This window comes from Hylobates moloch, unplaced genomic scaffold, assembly GCF_009828535.3.
Source record: "Hylobates moloch isolate HMO894 unplaced genomic scaffold, HMol_V3 SCAFFOLD_1, whole genome shotgun sequence".
Taxonomy (NCBI): Eukaryota; Metazoa; Chordata; class Mammalia; order Primates; family Hylobatidae; genus Hylobates; species Hylobates moloch.
In genome coordinates this window covers 182,875,267-182,891,304 of record NW_026652276.1, presented here as the reverse complement: position 1 = coordinate 182,891,304, position 16,038 = coordinate 182,875,267, and the positions used below count along the sequence as shown (strand labels likewise).

At 38.7% G+C, this 16,038-nt stretch overlaps 1 protein-coding gene across 1 annotated transcript in view; it reads left to right on the top strand.

The window, feature by feature from the left end:
* Window positions 1-16,038, top strand: part of RSBN1L (round spermatid basic protein 1 like) — a 98,946-nt gene that overhangs the window by 74,068 nt on the left and 8,840 nt on the right. Inside the window, exons 4-6 of the mRNA XM_032761245.2 lie at window positions 6,094-6,231; window positions 9,655-9,797; window positions 14,436-14,603. Coding sequence (XP_032617136.1) covers window positions 6,094-6,231; window positions 9,655-9,797; window positions 14,436-14,603 — 449 coding nt within the window. The remainder of the gene's footprint in view (window positions 1-6,093; window positions 6,232-9,654; window positions 9,798-14,435; window positions 14,604-16,038) is intronic.

The following is a 16,038-nucleotide window of genomic DNA, read 5'->3' as shown; positions in this document are numbered from 1 at the left end:
CAGTTATATGGGTATTTTTGAAATAAAATGTTGATTAAATATTCCCTATTTTGATTAGAAACTGTCTGCCAGATGTGATGGATAATGGCTCCCCCTTGTGGCCAGACATTTATGTCATGTTTAGATTGCCTCAGAATGTCCTGAGCAGGCCTTGTTTTTAAAAATAAGGGACTCTCCTTCCCACCCGCTAAAAAAAACCTCAGCAGAATTGAATCAACAGCTTCTGTTCCCACCCCCTCAATTCTTTGGCTCTGATAATGATCCTGTTTTTGTATTTTCTTCACATTGGTGCTGATACAAGCTAAAAATATCTGTATATCTATATTTATTGTGGATCACTATGAAAGTATTCTGAGGAACTTTTAATATCTTGGAAGGTTGATAGGTATACTAAAACAACTACAAAAAAACAGGTTTTGAAGTCCAAAATAGTGTAATGCTGGACCAAATAAGTAATATTTGTTTGCAGTGAGACTCCTCAGAAACTTTAATAGCCAGTGTGCGTGGTGAGCCTCCTAGACAAGAAGAGTTTTCCAAACTTAGTGGACTGTGGAGCTCTCTCTTCAGGGAACATGTTTTGGGAAACAGCAGGTTGTTTCAAGTGAGTCGTTCTTCGGGGTTTTTTAAAAAATTACTTATTATTACTATATTTGCCTTTTCCCCGTTGCAGCAGTTTTCATAATTACATAAGAGAAAACAGCAATAAGTAAAAAATCTTACAGATTTGTTTTTGGCAACATATTTCCTGTTAAGAATAGGCTACTTTTTTCCCTTTGTAGCAAGCCAACCTCAGAATCCTAAGGTGTTTTTTTTTAAATATTACATTATATAAGTCGAATATTAGTTTAAACAATTATTTCATTTTATGTTAACCAAGGCTTCTCAGATTTTGGTATTGACACTTACTGGCAATGGGTACAATAGGTCTCCTACTTCTGCTTTCTTCTTTCCCTTCGTAATATTTATAGGGAATACACAAGGGGAAAAGTGAAAATGTGGCCATGATGGTCGTGGGGTTTTGTGGGGAGGGGGAGGAGATTTAGATTAAATATGTTATATTTCTTCTGAAGGCCACTGTTTAAATATAAGCTTTTCCACAAATATATAATTATCATGCCTGTCTTTTATTGTGTTCTTTTTGACATATCTATATACCTAAATCAAGAGGAACTATATATATAATCTTTGTAATTCAGTGCATTTCTTTTTTTAGAAAGCAAATATATTCTATTATTATTTTTTATTTAGTTAATTTATTTTTTGAGACTGAGTCTCATTTTTATCACCCAGGCTGGAGTGCAATGGTGCGATCTTGGCTCACTGCAACCTCCGCCTCCTGGGTTCAAGCATTCTTGTGCCTCACTCAGCCTCCTGAGTAGCTGGGATTACAGGCATCTGCCACCATGCCTGGCTAATTTTTGTATTTTTAGTAGAGACGGGGTTTTGTCACGTTGGCCAGGCTGATCTCAAACTCCTGCTCTCAAATGATCCTCCCGCCTTGGCCTCCCAAAATGCTGGGATTACAGGCGTGAGCTACCGCGCCTGGCGTATATTTTAAAGCAGTGACATGTTTTGACTTTTTTTCAGGTTAATTTTTTAACTGCATCAGAAAACTGGTTTGATTAATGTTTACTGCAGTGAATAAAAGCAAATATAGTAAGCTCACATTGAGCGTCATCAGGATGTGAGGTTTTCCAGATAAGCTATTTTTTTTAGTTAATGGAAACGTAGTTTTAAGTATCAAGATTTTATAAAAATATCTTCATTGCTGAACACATGCAACATAATGTAACGTTATTTTCAGTATTGGTTTGTCAGTATGATACAATAATGATGCCTTAGGGCACCTGCAGCTGTGCTTACCCTTTTCCCCTCCTTCCTCTTCTAAATTTGTGGTTTCTTATCCTTTATGATTTTAGAGAGTAGTTACAGTTGTGCGTAATACAGGAACTGATATGTAAGAAGAACTTTTATGAGCCATGGTCTTTGTGACATTTACTTTGATTATTTAGAGATTCTTTTAATCCTTATCTGTTACCTCTCCCGCCTCACTGCCCTTGAGTTCTTCGCAGTCTGGCATAGTCTGGATAGGTGATTTTTAGAGAATTGAGGCTTTATTCTTTTGTAATAGGTGAATTCTGGATATTTGGTATATAGTTTTGCAACAAAAGAGGTGTCACCAATATCAAGAAGTATTTACATTTTTGTGAAAAGCGTGTGGATTTTATTCTTACATTTTATTTTAACAACTTAAGTACCATCATGTATTTTATCGACCAGTATATACTTTTTAAATCGGAAACGTTGTGTGTAACTTGCCATATTTATAACATTTAAGTTAATGGTTACAACTGATGGATTTGAAATATTGTGTTATTAAACTAGAAATTTGTATGAAATGATATATAATTAAAGTTTATATTACAATATATTTTAAAATTTAATACTTTTACAGATTAAGATTTTGATGACTTCAATTTAATTTTTAAAATTTGGTTTAAGTTTAAATATGCTTATTCAGGTGGGTGATCATAGTTTTATCTTTACTATTGGAGAATAAAGGTTTTGGAAGATCATTGCTGTTTTGTTTTAAACATGTGAGAGCTAAGCAGTTTTTATAAAGGCCAGTTTCATAATAGAATTTATTTTTGGTTTTATTAGTGGGCAAATGGCATCTACTTGTACATTCTGGTTAAAAGAGAGAGACTTATACTTTTGTTATAATAAGTTATGTGTGAAAGTGAATTTTACATATCATCTGTATGTTTTATATGTATTTTGGCATGAGGTGGGAAGAACTAACTAAAAATTCAATTAAGATATTTAGCAATATAATTGGAGTAGAGTCTGTGTTACTTTACTTTAAAAACTCAGGGTCTCTAAAAAATCCTTTGAAATAGTTATGAATTTTCATAGGACCATACTTAAAAATAATCAACGAAAGATAAAGCCTCTTCTTAGGTAGTGCCCAAACTAGACAGAGAATAGGGGGAAAAATCGGTTTTTGATTTATTCAGTCTATTATGTTAAACATTTTAATGTTTAGGTCTATAGTAATTCAGACGTGTTTTGTTTTATTTTGAAATAAAAAGCAGTATTTGTAAACTTGGAAATTAATGTAAATGTATAATTTGAAAGAAATGAGATGGCTAGGTCAGTAATACTTCTTCAATCAATGAAATAATTATTCTAACCTGAAATAGAAATATCTGGTCAAAGCAAAATTAGTAAATAAAGTTTTTGAGTCATGGCACGACATATGATGTGTCTGTAATATTACCACCCAAGTTTTACCCATTTTTTTCCTGTTACTCAATGACACATGTTTTTACTCACATTTAAATACATAAATTTTACTCTACAAGGACTGTGTTAACAATTGGTTCTGGTTTTCTGATTATTATATTATCTCCTACTCTCTATAGTTTAATAATGTTATAGTTTTTTGGTTTTATTTCATGTAGAGTATGACTTTTTAAAACTACTAGATAAATTGAAAGTTTAGTTGTGCTTCGTATTTTAGAAGAATTCACTTAATAAAAATTCTTTCCTAACAGTTATCCCCTCCCCACAAGATAAACTGCCCAAATTATTTAGGTGATCATTGTTGGTACTGTGATGTCGTAGATTGAAACAACTCAGTGGTAAGGACTTGATTATGGCTTTGTTAGAACTAGATGTTTTAGGTATCTAATTTAAACAAGATAAGGAAATCTATGCACAGAAAATATACTTACTTGTATGAAGTGGAAATATATATAATTTGACCTTTTTTTTTTTTTTTGGTCTCACTGCGTTGCTCAGGCAGATCTTGAACTCCTGGGCTCAAGTGATCCTCTTGCCTCTGCTTTCTGGGTAGCTGGGATTACGGTTTCTTGCCACTGCCCCTAACTCTAATTTGACTTTTTAGATATATTTCAAAGCACTTGGAAAATTTGTGTTTTGCAATATCAGTTGTTTGATTTCACTTTCTAAATGGCTATCGTCTCTCAAAACTCCTTATGGTCATTTGGAGATACAAAACTCAGAATCTCAGAATCACGTAACAGACTTGATGTGTTATATTCTGGTAAATGTGCTAGAGTTCAGATTGATACCCTTAGCTTCTTTGATAGACTGCATTACACAGGTGCATAGACTGAATTTCTTACTGTGCTGCTATTAATGCATCTAGAGCCTGAAGACTGTTGTAGAGTTAGGCTTTAACTTTTAGCTCTCTTGATATTGGAGATGATAGGAATTTTTAGGAGACAGGAAAAAGATGAGACAATGAGTATACAATGGGGCATAAGCCCCTGCTGTTCTTTTTTTTTTTTTTTTTTTTTTTTTTGAGACAGGATCTCGCTCTGTTGCCCAGGCTGGAGTGCAGTGGCATAATCACAGCTCACTGCAGCCTGGACCTGCCAGGCTGAAGATATCCTCCCACTTCTCAAAGTGCTGGGCTTACAGGCCCTTAATTTTCTAACTTGTAGGAATGGTTTGTGATTCTGAGAAGTCAATTTGTAACAGTTTAGGAAAACTTAAGCTTAGAAATCTGGTGAATTTATTAAAGAATTAATGTCGTTATTAAACTGCTTTGCTGATTATAATAACAAATGAGATTCTCTGTCTTAAATGATTTTGTTATGAAAACATGTGGGTTGGGGTTTACTTTGTTACATCGTGATACTCTTACCAGCTGTGATTGTAAGGATTCAACTTTTGATGTGACTATCTTTTATAGTCTGTGTCTGTGATGTGGTAAAAGTTGACCATCCATGTTTGCCTGAAATACAAGACTTTCAGTTTAAGACTGATAGTCCTGGGCAAACTGGGACAAATTGGTCTCCTAAATTTGGTGTCCACAAAGGCTAATCCAGAGAAAGAGACAATTACAATTTTGCTTATAATTTGGTTATCAAAAGGAGTTGTTTTGCTTGAAGACAGACTCAACTTGTTTACTAGTGTTAGTATATGAAAACACATAGGTTTCTTTGTCAGGATTTAAATATGCTGGCAAAAAATGTAGTTACCAGTGAATCTTGAGGTGCACATGGCTTTGTTTTAGCTCTTTGAATGCCACCCATTTGCTGGCATTATGGCAGGTGAGTTTATATCATTATCAAGTTTTCTTCAGCAATCTGCTGTAAAACATTCCAGTTAAGGAAACCGCAGCTCAAGGAACGCAAATGATTTCTGAAGGTCACGTAGCTGGTAGATAGCAAAGGCAGATTTGGATTTTAGGATTCCTGATTCCTGATTTTTTTTTTTTAAAGACATAGTCTTGCTCTGTCAGCCCAGGCTGGAGTGCAGTGGCACAATCTCGGCTCACTACAAGCTCCGCCTCCCAGGTTCACGCCATTCTCCTGCCTCAGCCTAGCTGGGACTACAGGCACACTCCCGCCACCACACTCAGCTAATTTTTTTGTATTTTTAGTAGAGACGGGGTTTCACCATGTTAGCCAGGATGGTCTCGATCTCCTGACCTCATGATCCGCCCGCCTTGGCCTCCCAAAGTGCTGGGATTACAGGTGTGAGCCACTGAGCCCGGCCGTGATTCTTAATTTCTAGTAGTTTCTCATGAGAGTTAATAATAGATATATAAACTGGTTTCTAGTTAATATGGTAAGATCAAAAAAGGAGAGCATCCCTGGTGGCCTTTTAGGCATATAAGCCACTGGTGATGGTTAAATGTTTTCAGAGGGTCTAATTTTGAAAATTTTGATGAAAAGATATGAACTTCATTTCACTTTAGAAAAATGCAGGTACACCAACTTTTGAATATGCAGATAATGAGTTCCTCTGTTCTAAGGAGACGTTAGTTGTCTAGAATTAATGCTTATTTGTCTTAACTCTGTTTTCATAAGCAGTGTGTAGGAATAGTTAGAGAAAGTAAAATAACTTGATTTAGTGCAAGTTTTCTTTTTAAAATGCCTTATCTGTTACTGTTAGTAAAGTTTTGTTTTGCTTGCTTCATTATGATATAATATTCTGATAATAATTTATTGTTACAAAATGATAGCAAGCATTATCTTATGTGTAACTTTTAATTAAATCCGTATTCTTCAGGTAAAAAGAACGTATTTAACTTTTAATTAAATCCATATTCTCCAGGTAAAAAGAACATATTCTCATGGTACTTACAGAGCTGGCCCAATGCGACAAATAAGCTTGGTGGGAGCGGTTGATGAAGAAGTAGGAGATTATTTCCCTGAGTTCCTGGACATGTTGGAAGAGTCGCCATTTTTAAAAGTAAGAGATAATCTGTCATGGGATTAGAGTTTTTTTTTTTTTTTTTTTTTTAAAGGCAAAAAAAAAACCAATATGAGTAATCTAAATTGTTATTGTTTCTTTCATGCTACATGCAATATAAATGAATGGCTGTTTCAGAAATAGAAACGTTTTGGTTTTATTTGAACTGGAGGGAAGGAGAGCAAGAGATGGGAAACTGTGCAATTCTTGTGTAGTGTGTGCATGCGACATCTCAGGTTCTAATTGTAATGGCAAAGCTAAGTGGTGGGCCATGAAATAACACCTCTTACACTTTAGGAAATTAGGTTCCATGTGTTTATCAGCTCTTTGTAAACTAAGTACTAAAGAATTTAAGAAGTACAGGAAGGATTCTACTACAGATGTTTAAGACAAAGGAATGACAGTTTAGCATTGTGGAAAACTCATCTGGAAAATTACACATCCATATTTTAGCCATGGCTGTACTTAATCTGGGTTGGGCAAGCCCTTTAAACTTTCTGGGCTTCAGTTTCATCATCCATAAAATAACATGTTTAGACAATGTAGCCAAAGGCCCCTTTATTTAATTTATTTTTTTGAGACAGTCTCACTCTGTGCCCAGGCTGGAGTGTAGTGGTGTAATATGGAGCCCTGACTTCCGTGGGCTTGGATGATCCTCCTACCTCAGCCTCCCAAGTACCTCGGACTACAGGCACATGCCACCATGCCTAGCTACCTTTTGTTTTTTTTGTTTGTTTGTTTGTTTGTTTGTTTTTGAGACAGAGTCTCGCTGTCACCCAGGCTGGAGTGCGGTGGCGCGATCTCGGCTCACTGCAGGCTCCGCCCTCTGGGGTTCACACCATTCTCCTGCCTCAGCCTCCCGAGTAGCTGGGACTACAGGTGCCTGCCACCTCGCCCGGCTAATTTTTTTTGTATTTTTAGTAGAGACGGGGTTTCACTGTGTTAGCCAGGATGGTCTTGATCTCCTGACCTCGTGATCCGCCCGCCTCAGCCTCCCAAAGTGCTGGGATTACAGGCGTGAGCCACCGCGCCCGGCCCTAACTTTTGTATTTTTTGTGGAAATGGGGTTTCACCATGTTGCTCAGGCTGGTCTTGAACTCTTAGACTCAAGTGATCCTCCTGTCTTGGCCTCCCAAAGTGCTGGGATTACAGGTGTGAGCCACTGTGCCCACCCCCACAGGCCCCTTTAAATAATTTGTAGCCAGATTTCTTTTTTTTTTTTTTAAAGCCTCTTCATTTTCAGAAAGTATTTCTTATTGTGAGGTGCTGGGGCTATCCCACTGAGAGAGGAATCTCTGAGCTGTGTAGTTAGGTTAATTATTTAATCAGTAACTCAAAGGTCAGTGCAAATCTACACTGAAATTCAGGGTCCAGGTAAGCTGTGGAATGTGACAAGATTTCTAATACCACATAATCTATAGGACATCTCTTCTTTTATTACTTCTATTTGCTTGGTGTTTTTACCCTATATGTACATACATCTTTTTCTTCCCTTTTTCTTTAACCTTGTTCCATTCCTTTTTCTCTTTTCCTTTTAAACTTTTTGTTCCTTTTCTACTTCTCTCTAGTAGTTACATCATGGAATTAGGTTGCATTTATTATTGAATTATATTTAAAAATTACCAAATATTATTTAAATGGTTGCTTCAAATTTAATTCTCAAAGCACATGAACTAAATGCATTATTTCTCCTTTCCTTTCTTTTCCTTCCCCTTCCTCTTCCCCTTCCCCTTCCCTTTCCCTTTCCCTTTTTCCCTTTCCCTTTCCCTTTCCGTTTCCCTTTCCCTTTCCCTTCCTTTCTTTCGACGGGGTCCTGCTATGTTGCCCAGGATAGTTTTGAAGTCCTGGGCTCAAGCAGTCCTCCTGCTTAAGCCTCCCAAAGTGCTGTGATTACAGATGTGAGCTATCCGTACCCAATCTAAATGCATTGTTTCTAAAGAAATTTGACAAGCCTTTTTGAAAAGGAGGTGTGTGGTGAAATTTTTTTTTTTTTTTAATTTTGTTCTCAACATTCCATGGACAGTGGCCCTCAGTTTCCTTCTTCCCTCTCTCTTTTTTTTTTTTTTTGGTTTCAGATGGAGTCTCGCTGTGTCATCCAGGCTAGAGGGCAGTGGTGTGATCTCGGCTCACTGCAACCTCTGCCTCCCAGGTTCAAGCGATTCTCATGCCTCAGCCTTTCGAGTAGCTGGGATTACAGACACACACTACCATGCTAGGCTGATTTTTTGTATTTTTAATAGAGACGAGGTTTCACCATGTTGCCCAGTCTGGTGTCAAACTCCTGAGCTCAGGTGATCTGCCTGCCTCAGCCTCCCAAAGTGTTGGGATTACAGGCGTGAGCCACCGTGCCTGGCCACTGTCTTCTCTTTTCTCTTCCCCTTCCCCTCTGTCTCTCATCTCGTCTGTCTCGTCTCGTCTCGTCTCGCCTGGCCTGGCCTGGCCTGGCCTCGCCTCGCCTCCCCTCCTCTCCCCTCCCCTCCTGTCCTCCCCTCTCCTGTCCTCTCCTCTCCCCTCCCCTCTTCTCCCCTCTTCTCCTCTCCCCCCTCCCCCCTCTCCCTCCCCCCTTCCCCCTCTCCCTCCCCCCTTCCCCCTCTCCCTCCCCCCTTCCCCCTCTCCCTCCCCCCTCCCTCTCCTTTCATTCTTTGGAGTCTTGTTCTATCACCAGGCTGGAGTGCAGTGGCATGATCTCGCCTTACTGCAACCTCCGCCTCCCAGGTTCAAGCGATTCTCTTGCCTCAGCCTCCTGAGTAGCTGGGACTACAGGTGGGCGCCACCACGCCCAGCTAATTTTTGTATTTTGTAGAGACGGGGTTTCACCATGTTGGCCAGGATGGTCTCAATATCTTGACCTCGTGATCCGCCCGCCTCGGCCTCCCAAAGTGCTGGGATTACAGGCGTGAGCCAGTGCGCCCAGCCTTGTTCTTTCATTTTAAAATACTTTAATCTCTGGTTTAAGCCAACAACCTCTTCAAGAAACTACTAAACAGAAATATGTTTTGATTTTTTTTTTTTGTTTTGTTTTTAATTATCATTAATCAAAGAGGTATCCAGTTTTTAAACTCAAATTTAATTGTTCATTTTTATAGATTCTTATGAGAGCACTTGCTTATTTAGTCTGTTAACATCATATGATTTATATGGTAGAAGGAAGAATAACAAACAATGAATATAGTGATCATATCTCTAGCAGGGTAGGGGGGACAGAACCATCCAAGCATAATTATTTTCTTGGTGTGTTTGAAACAATTTTTTGAAGCAAAGTATATCAATATATAGGGATATATTCAATATTATGTATTTCAAGTGCTTAAGTATAAAGCTGTGTGTGAAAGTGTGTTTGTCAGGGGAACAATATTATTATTAACATACACTTGAAGATACATTTTGAAAATAATTACAATCTACATAATTATTTGTCTCCAGTGTACACTGCCATGGGGGACGCTATCTAGTCTAAAATTACAGAATCGAAAAGATAGTGATGATGGTCCCATCATGTGGGTTCGTCCAGGAGAACAAATGATCCCTGTGGCTGATATGCCAAAGTCACCTTTCAAAAGGAAAAGGTATGTTGTATACACATTTTTATTGGAGGAGATGAGTGTTTGTAGGTTGGGGTGTGGATGGTAGTTGAAAATTGGAGGAGGCCGGGCGTGGTGGCTCACGCTTGTAATCCCAGCACTTTGGGAGGCCGAGGCGGGTGGATCACGAGGTCAGGAGATCGAGACCACGGTGAAACCCCGTCTCTACTAAAAATACAAAAAAATTAGCCGGGTGTGGTGGCGGGTGCCTGTAGTCCCAGCTACTCGGAGAGGCTGAGACAGGAGAATGGTGCAAACCCGGGAGGCGGAGTGAACCGAGATTGCGCCACTGCACTCCAGCCTGGGCGACAGAGCGAGACTCCGTCTCAAAAAAAAAAAAAAAAAATTGGAGGAAGGCAAAGTTTAGAGCATAATTAGAATATAAATTTAAAAATAGCGATACGTGCTAATATAATTTGTTGTAAAACCTAAAATGTAAATAAGGCATGAGAAATGTAGGCAAATGACAAGCAATTGTAATGATGAATGGAAAAAATGTCATAAGATATAAACTATTTTAGAATAATATTCAGAACCTGTACTAAGAAGACTAAAATGTTTTGTGGAGGATATAAAATAAAATCAGAACAAATGGAAAGCCCTACTGTGTTCTGGATTGGATAAAAATGATAGTTCTTTAAAATTTTCTGCATTTCAATTGGACTAACACTTCCAGTCCTAGATAAAATTATTTTAAAATTCATAAGGAAGTAAACTTTTCAGTGAAAGAGAAGATTAGAGGGAGCTTATGATACAGGATATTAAAAATTACTATGAAGTTCAAATAGATCATTGGAATAGGAGTCCAGAAATAGATCTAAGTATATTGGGAACTTAATATATGAGATAAGTGGGAAGAGGAAGATGTATTTAATGAATAATGCTGGCATATTTGGCTCTCATAAAAACAGAGGCAGAGGCCTTACCTTATACAAGAAGTAAATTAGAGAATTAAGCATCACAGATAAAACAGTTAAAATATTAGAATAAAATTGTTTAAGCCTGGAGGAGACCTTCCTAAGCAAGACCAAACAATGCAGTGGCAATAGTATTTGGGGGGGAAGCGACATCAACAATGAAGTTCAAAATTATGATAGACTGGACTAAAACATTTGGAACTCATGACAGACCAAAGTTAATGTACAAAGAGCATTCTCAAGTGTAAACAACCCAGTAGAAAAATAACCTCAGGCAGTTAAGTTTATTTTAAAAGAACTATGAGACATTTTTATTCATTATATTGGCAGAAATTATGAATATAGCATTAATATTATAGGCTGGTAGGTATGTGAAGAAACAATTTTTTATCTATTGTTGACTGGAGGATGAGCTGCTGTAATTTTGTGAAAGTAATCAGGCAATAGATCATAAAATTTAACATAAAACTCTTTGATCTAGCACTTCTACTTTTGGGAATCCCAAGAAATAAAAACACGAAAGGTAAATAAATTTATGGTAAGAAAAACATTTTCAAATGGTCTGAATGCCTGTCAATAGGGGAATGGTTGAATAGATTTCATACATTCTTATTCAAGAGTATAGTTAGGCCGGGTGCAGTGGCTCACGCCTGTAATCCCAGCACTTTGGGAGGCTGAGGCGGGCAGACTACCTGAAGTCAGGAGTTTGAAGATCAGCCTGGCCAACGTGAGGAAACCCCGTCTCTGCTAAAAATAGAACAATTAGCTCAGCGTGGTGGGACATGCCTGTAATCCCAGCTCTTCAGGAGGCTGAGGCAGGAGAATTGCTTGAGCCTGGGAGATAGAGGTTGCAGTGAGCCCAGATCGCTTCACTGCACTCCAGCCTGGCCGATAGAGCGAGACTCTGTTTCAAAAAAAAAAAAGAAAAAAAGTATAGTGAAATACGCCAGATGCAGTGGCTCTTTCATGTAATCCTAGCACTTTGGGTGGCCGAGGTGGGAGGATAACTTGAATCTCAAGAGTTTGGGACCAGCCTGAGCAACATAGTGAGATGCCGCCTCTACAAAACAAATTAAAAAATTTAGCCAATGTGGTGTTACATGCCTGTACCCCTAGCTACTCGGAAGGCTGAGTCAAGGAGTGCTTGAGCCCAGGAGTTTGAGGCTGCAGTAAGCTATGAGTAAATCACTGCACTCCAGCCTGGGTGACAGAACCAGACCCTCTCTCTTAAAAAAAAAAAAAAAAAAAAAAAAAAGGTGAAATAGCTAAAATAAAGTTTTAAAAAATGTCTTGATCTGGATGGATATTCATGACACTTGAAAACAGCCAAATGTAAAGTAATGTATCTAATATGATTTTGTTCTTATCCAAAGAAATAACAAAACCCTCCTGTGTGTGATTGTGTATTTATGTGAGCACAGAGAAAAGCGTGGAGAAAATGTACATTAGGTTAATGTCGATTGGAATGGGTGGAGATGATGCTAGGAGAGATTATAGCCTTTTGTTTTGTTTTGTTTTGTTTGTTTGTTTTTGAGACTGAGTCTTGCTCTGTCGCCAGGCTGGAGTGCAGTGGTGTAATCTCGGCTCACTGCAACTTCCACTTCCCAGGTTCAAGCGATTTTCCTGCCTCAGCCTCCCGAGTAGCTGGGACTACAGGGGCACACCACCACACCCGGCTAATTTTTGTATTTGCAGTAGAGATGGGGTTTCACCATGTTGGCCAGGATGGTCTTGATCTCTTGATCTTGTGATCCTCCTGCCTTGGCCACCCAAAGTGCATAGGCGTGAGCCACCGTGCCCATCCTGATTATAACTTTTTAGATACCTAAAGATGGTTTTACCGGTTACAGTGATTATTAAGTTAAAAAGAAAATGGGGAAAAAGTCATTGAGTAAACTCTGGGTTGCATGATGGCAGGGACTTTGTTTGGTTTGTTACTAAGGTGTCCCTAGCACCTAAACACAGTGTCTGGTGCTTAATATTGGATGAATAAAATTTTACGGGTTAATTTGTAAGTTAGTAATAAATGATAAAATTGATGTGTTCTTCAGTGATTCTTTTTTTTTTTTTTTGAGATAGAGTCTAGCTCTGTCACCGAGGCTGGAGTGCAGTGGCACAATCTCGGCTCACTGCAACCTCTGCCTCCTGGGTTCAAGTGATTCTCCTGCCTCAGCCTCCTCAGTAGCTGGGATTAAAGGCGTGCACCACCATTCCCAGCTCATTTTTGTATTTTTAATAGAGACGGGATTTCGCCATTTTGGCCAGGCTGGTCTCAAACTCCTGACCTCAGGTGATCCACCTGCCTCGGCCTCCCAAAGTGCTAGGATTACAAGCGTGAGCCACTGTGTCCGGCCTCCTCAGTGATTCTTAATTTTTTTTTCTTTTTTTAGAATGTATGGGTCATTTTGAGAATCTGAAATTCTCTTCTCAGAACAATGCAGATAAATACAAACTTTTAGATGTACTTTAAGGGGGTTCACCACTACCTTGAGGAACTTCCATTCATTTCAGGGTATACAACCCACGGTATATACGATAATAATAGTCTAACAAAAACAGTGTCAGGCATTGTGTCAAGTGCAGTATAGTCTTAATTCATTAGAATGTGGTATTTATGCAGCTAAATTTGTGGGTTTGAGAACCTGTTAGGTTTCCAGAGGAAGCAATACCATCTGGCATTCTGACACATGTAGAACATTAATCACAAAGAACCAAAAAAAAAAAAAACCATTATTATGTATATGTGTAATAAGACTGTAATGCAGGGGTGCACACAGAGTAGTTAAATAATAGAGATTAAGGGTGGGAAAGTAGAGAACCAGTAAGGAAGAGTGATCCCTTGGAAGATAGACAAGGATGAGAGGAGACAATTATGGGAGTAATACAGAGTTGCATCTGGAAGAAACAAAAACCGTAGAGGAAGATAAATAAAATGATGACTCTCTGCCAAAGAAATAATTCTTCTTACCCTTTTCCTTGCCTGCAGCAAAACTGGAGAGGTTTCTGCAATGAGTGAGGCTAAGTAGGCAGCAACTTTTGCGTGTATATGCATTCTAGAAGGAAAGTGGTGGAGGAGAGGGCCAGTGGGAAATGGCTGTCTTCCAAGACAGAGCTAAGGTTTTCCTTTCTACCTCCAATAAACCAAGCATGTTTTGTGGAAGCACTTATTGCTAGGTGTTTTATTGCTAAATCTATTTTTTGATCCTTCCCTCACTAGGCAGACTATAAACTCCCACAAGAGTGGGGTCCTCTTCTGTCTTATTTGCTATTGTCTCATTCACTGGCCCCAGTTCCTAGATAGTACCTAGCACATAGTATGTGTCCTATCAATATTGAATTAATGCATTTTTAAAAGTTACCCATTTGTTTCAGATATATATCTATCTGTCTTGTGTTACCCAAGAGATCTGAGTGGGGGCATGGTACCCAAACCCCAGGTAAAGATTCTGTGTATAGGGAAACTTGGGTAAACAACACCATTTGTAATTTAATTTTTTATCCATGTATTTCCTTACAACTGTTCCTTTTGTGAAGGTATATTAGAAAAATGAGGGTATCGTATTTGTGTTTTTGTTTGTGTTCATTTTAAAGATAGAATTTGATTTGAGAGCAGATTTCATATATTTTTGTCTGAATTATGTGATTATTGAATGTTTGATGGCAATTATCACTATATAAATGTAATTTTCTTTTTTTAAAAAAATAGAACTACCAATGAAATAAAAAATCTTCAGTACCTACCTCGAACAAGTGAGCCCCGTGAGATGCTCTTTGAAGACAGGACAAGAGCTCATGCAGATCATATAGGACAAGGTTTTGAACGACAGACTACAGCTGCTGTTGGAGTGCTGAAGGCTGTGCACTGTGGAGAGTGGTATATATAACTACTGCTATTTTAATGAAAGAATTTCTTGGCTTCTACAATTTTCCTTGGAAAATCTTAGTAATTCCTCCTTACTGTGGGAAAAAAGTTTCATTTTTTACCTGTATTTGGATATCTTCATTGTATAATTGTACTAAAGATCTTAAATTGCTAGAATCTGGCCGGGCGGGGTGGCTCACACCTGCAATCCCAGCACTTTGGGAGGTCGAGGTGGGTGGATCACAAGGTCAGGAGATCAAGACCAGCCTGGCCAATATGGTGAAACCCCATCTCTACTAAAAATACAAAAGTTAGCCAGGCGTGGTGGCGCGTGCCTGTAGTCCCAGCTACTTGGGAGGCTGAGGCAGGAGAATTGCTTGAACCCGGGAGGCCGAGGGTGCAGTGAGCCGAGATCGCGCCACTGCACTCCAGCCTGGGTGACAGAGCAAGACTCCATCTCAGACAAAAACAAAAACTAATAAATTGCTAGAATCTAGGTTTCATCATTTGGATTAACTGAAATAATTAATTTCATGTTCTAAGTGACTAGATGTGAAAAAAATTAAGGTAAAAGAAAAGCTAAGGCTTACCTGGTGGATACTGTATGCCTGTTTACAAATGTCATTTAATTTTTCTCAACTGCTTTTTGCTGCATATTTATCACATAAGGAAACTGAGGCTCAGGGCTGTCAAATAATTTTCTTACAGTCATATAGTTAATAAATGGTAGAGCTGAGACTGATTTCAATCTGATTCCATACTCTTGTTTTTTCTTCCTCCTGCTTTGCTGTACCCTTTCTGAGGTTTGGTTTCTCTTTATTATGTATTTGCTTTTCTGTATTCTTTTTTTTTCCAGCTTTGCTTACCAGTTTCACTTTGAATATTTTGACAGATTAAAAAATAGATTATTCTTTTTAATATACTTGAGGTGTCATCTCATCCATTAAATAACTTTCATTTATTACATTGATAAAACATATAAAGCAAAGTTATTGTAATTTTGCGGCCGGGTGTGATGACTCACGCCTGTAATTCCAGCACTTTGGGAGGCCGAAGTGGGTGGGATCACCTGAGGTCAGGAGTTCAAGACCAGCCTGGACAACATGGTGAAACCTCGTCTCTATTAAAAATACAAAAATTAGCTGGGGCCAGGTGCGGTGGCTCACAACTGTAATCCCAGCACTTTCGGAGGCTGAGGTGGGCAGATCAGGAGGTCAGGAATTCAACACCAGCCTGACCAACATGGTAAAACCCCATCTCTACTAAAAATACACACATACACAAAAATTAGCCGGGCGTGGTGGCACGTTCCTGTAATCCTAGCTACTCAGGAGGCTGAGGCAGGAGAATTGCTTGAACCCAGGAGGCAGAGGTTGCAGTGATCCGAGATCGTGCCACTGCACTTCATTCAGCCTGGGGCGACAAGAGCAAAACTCCGTCCCGCCAC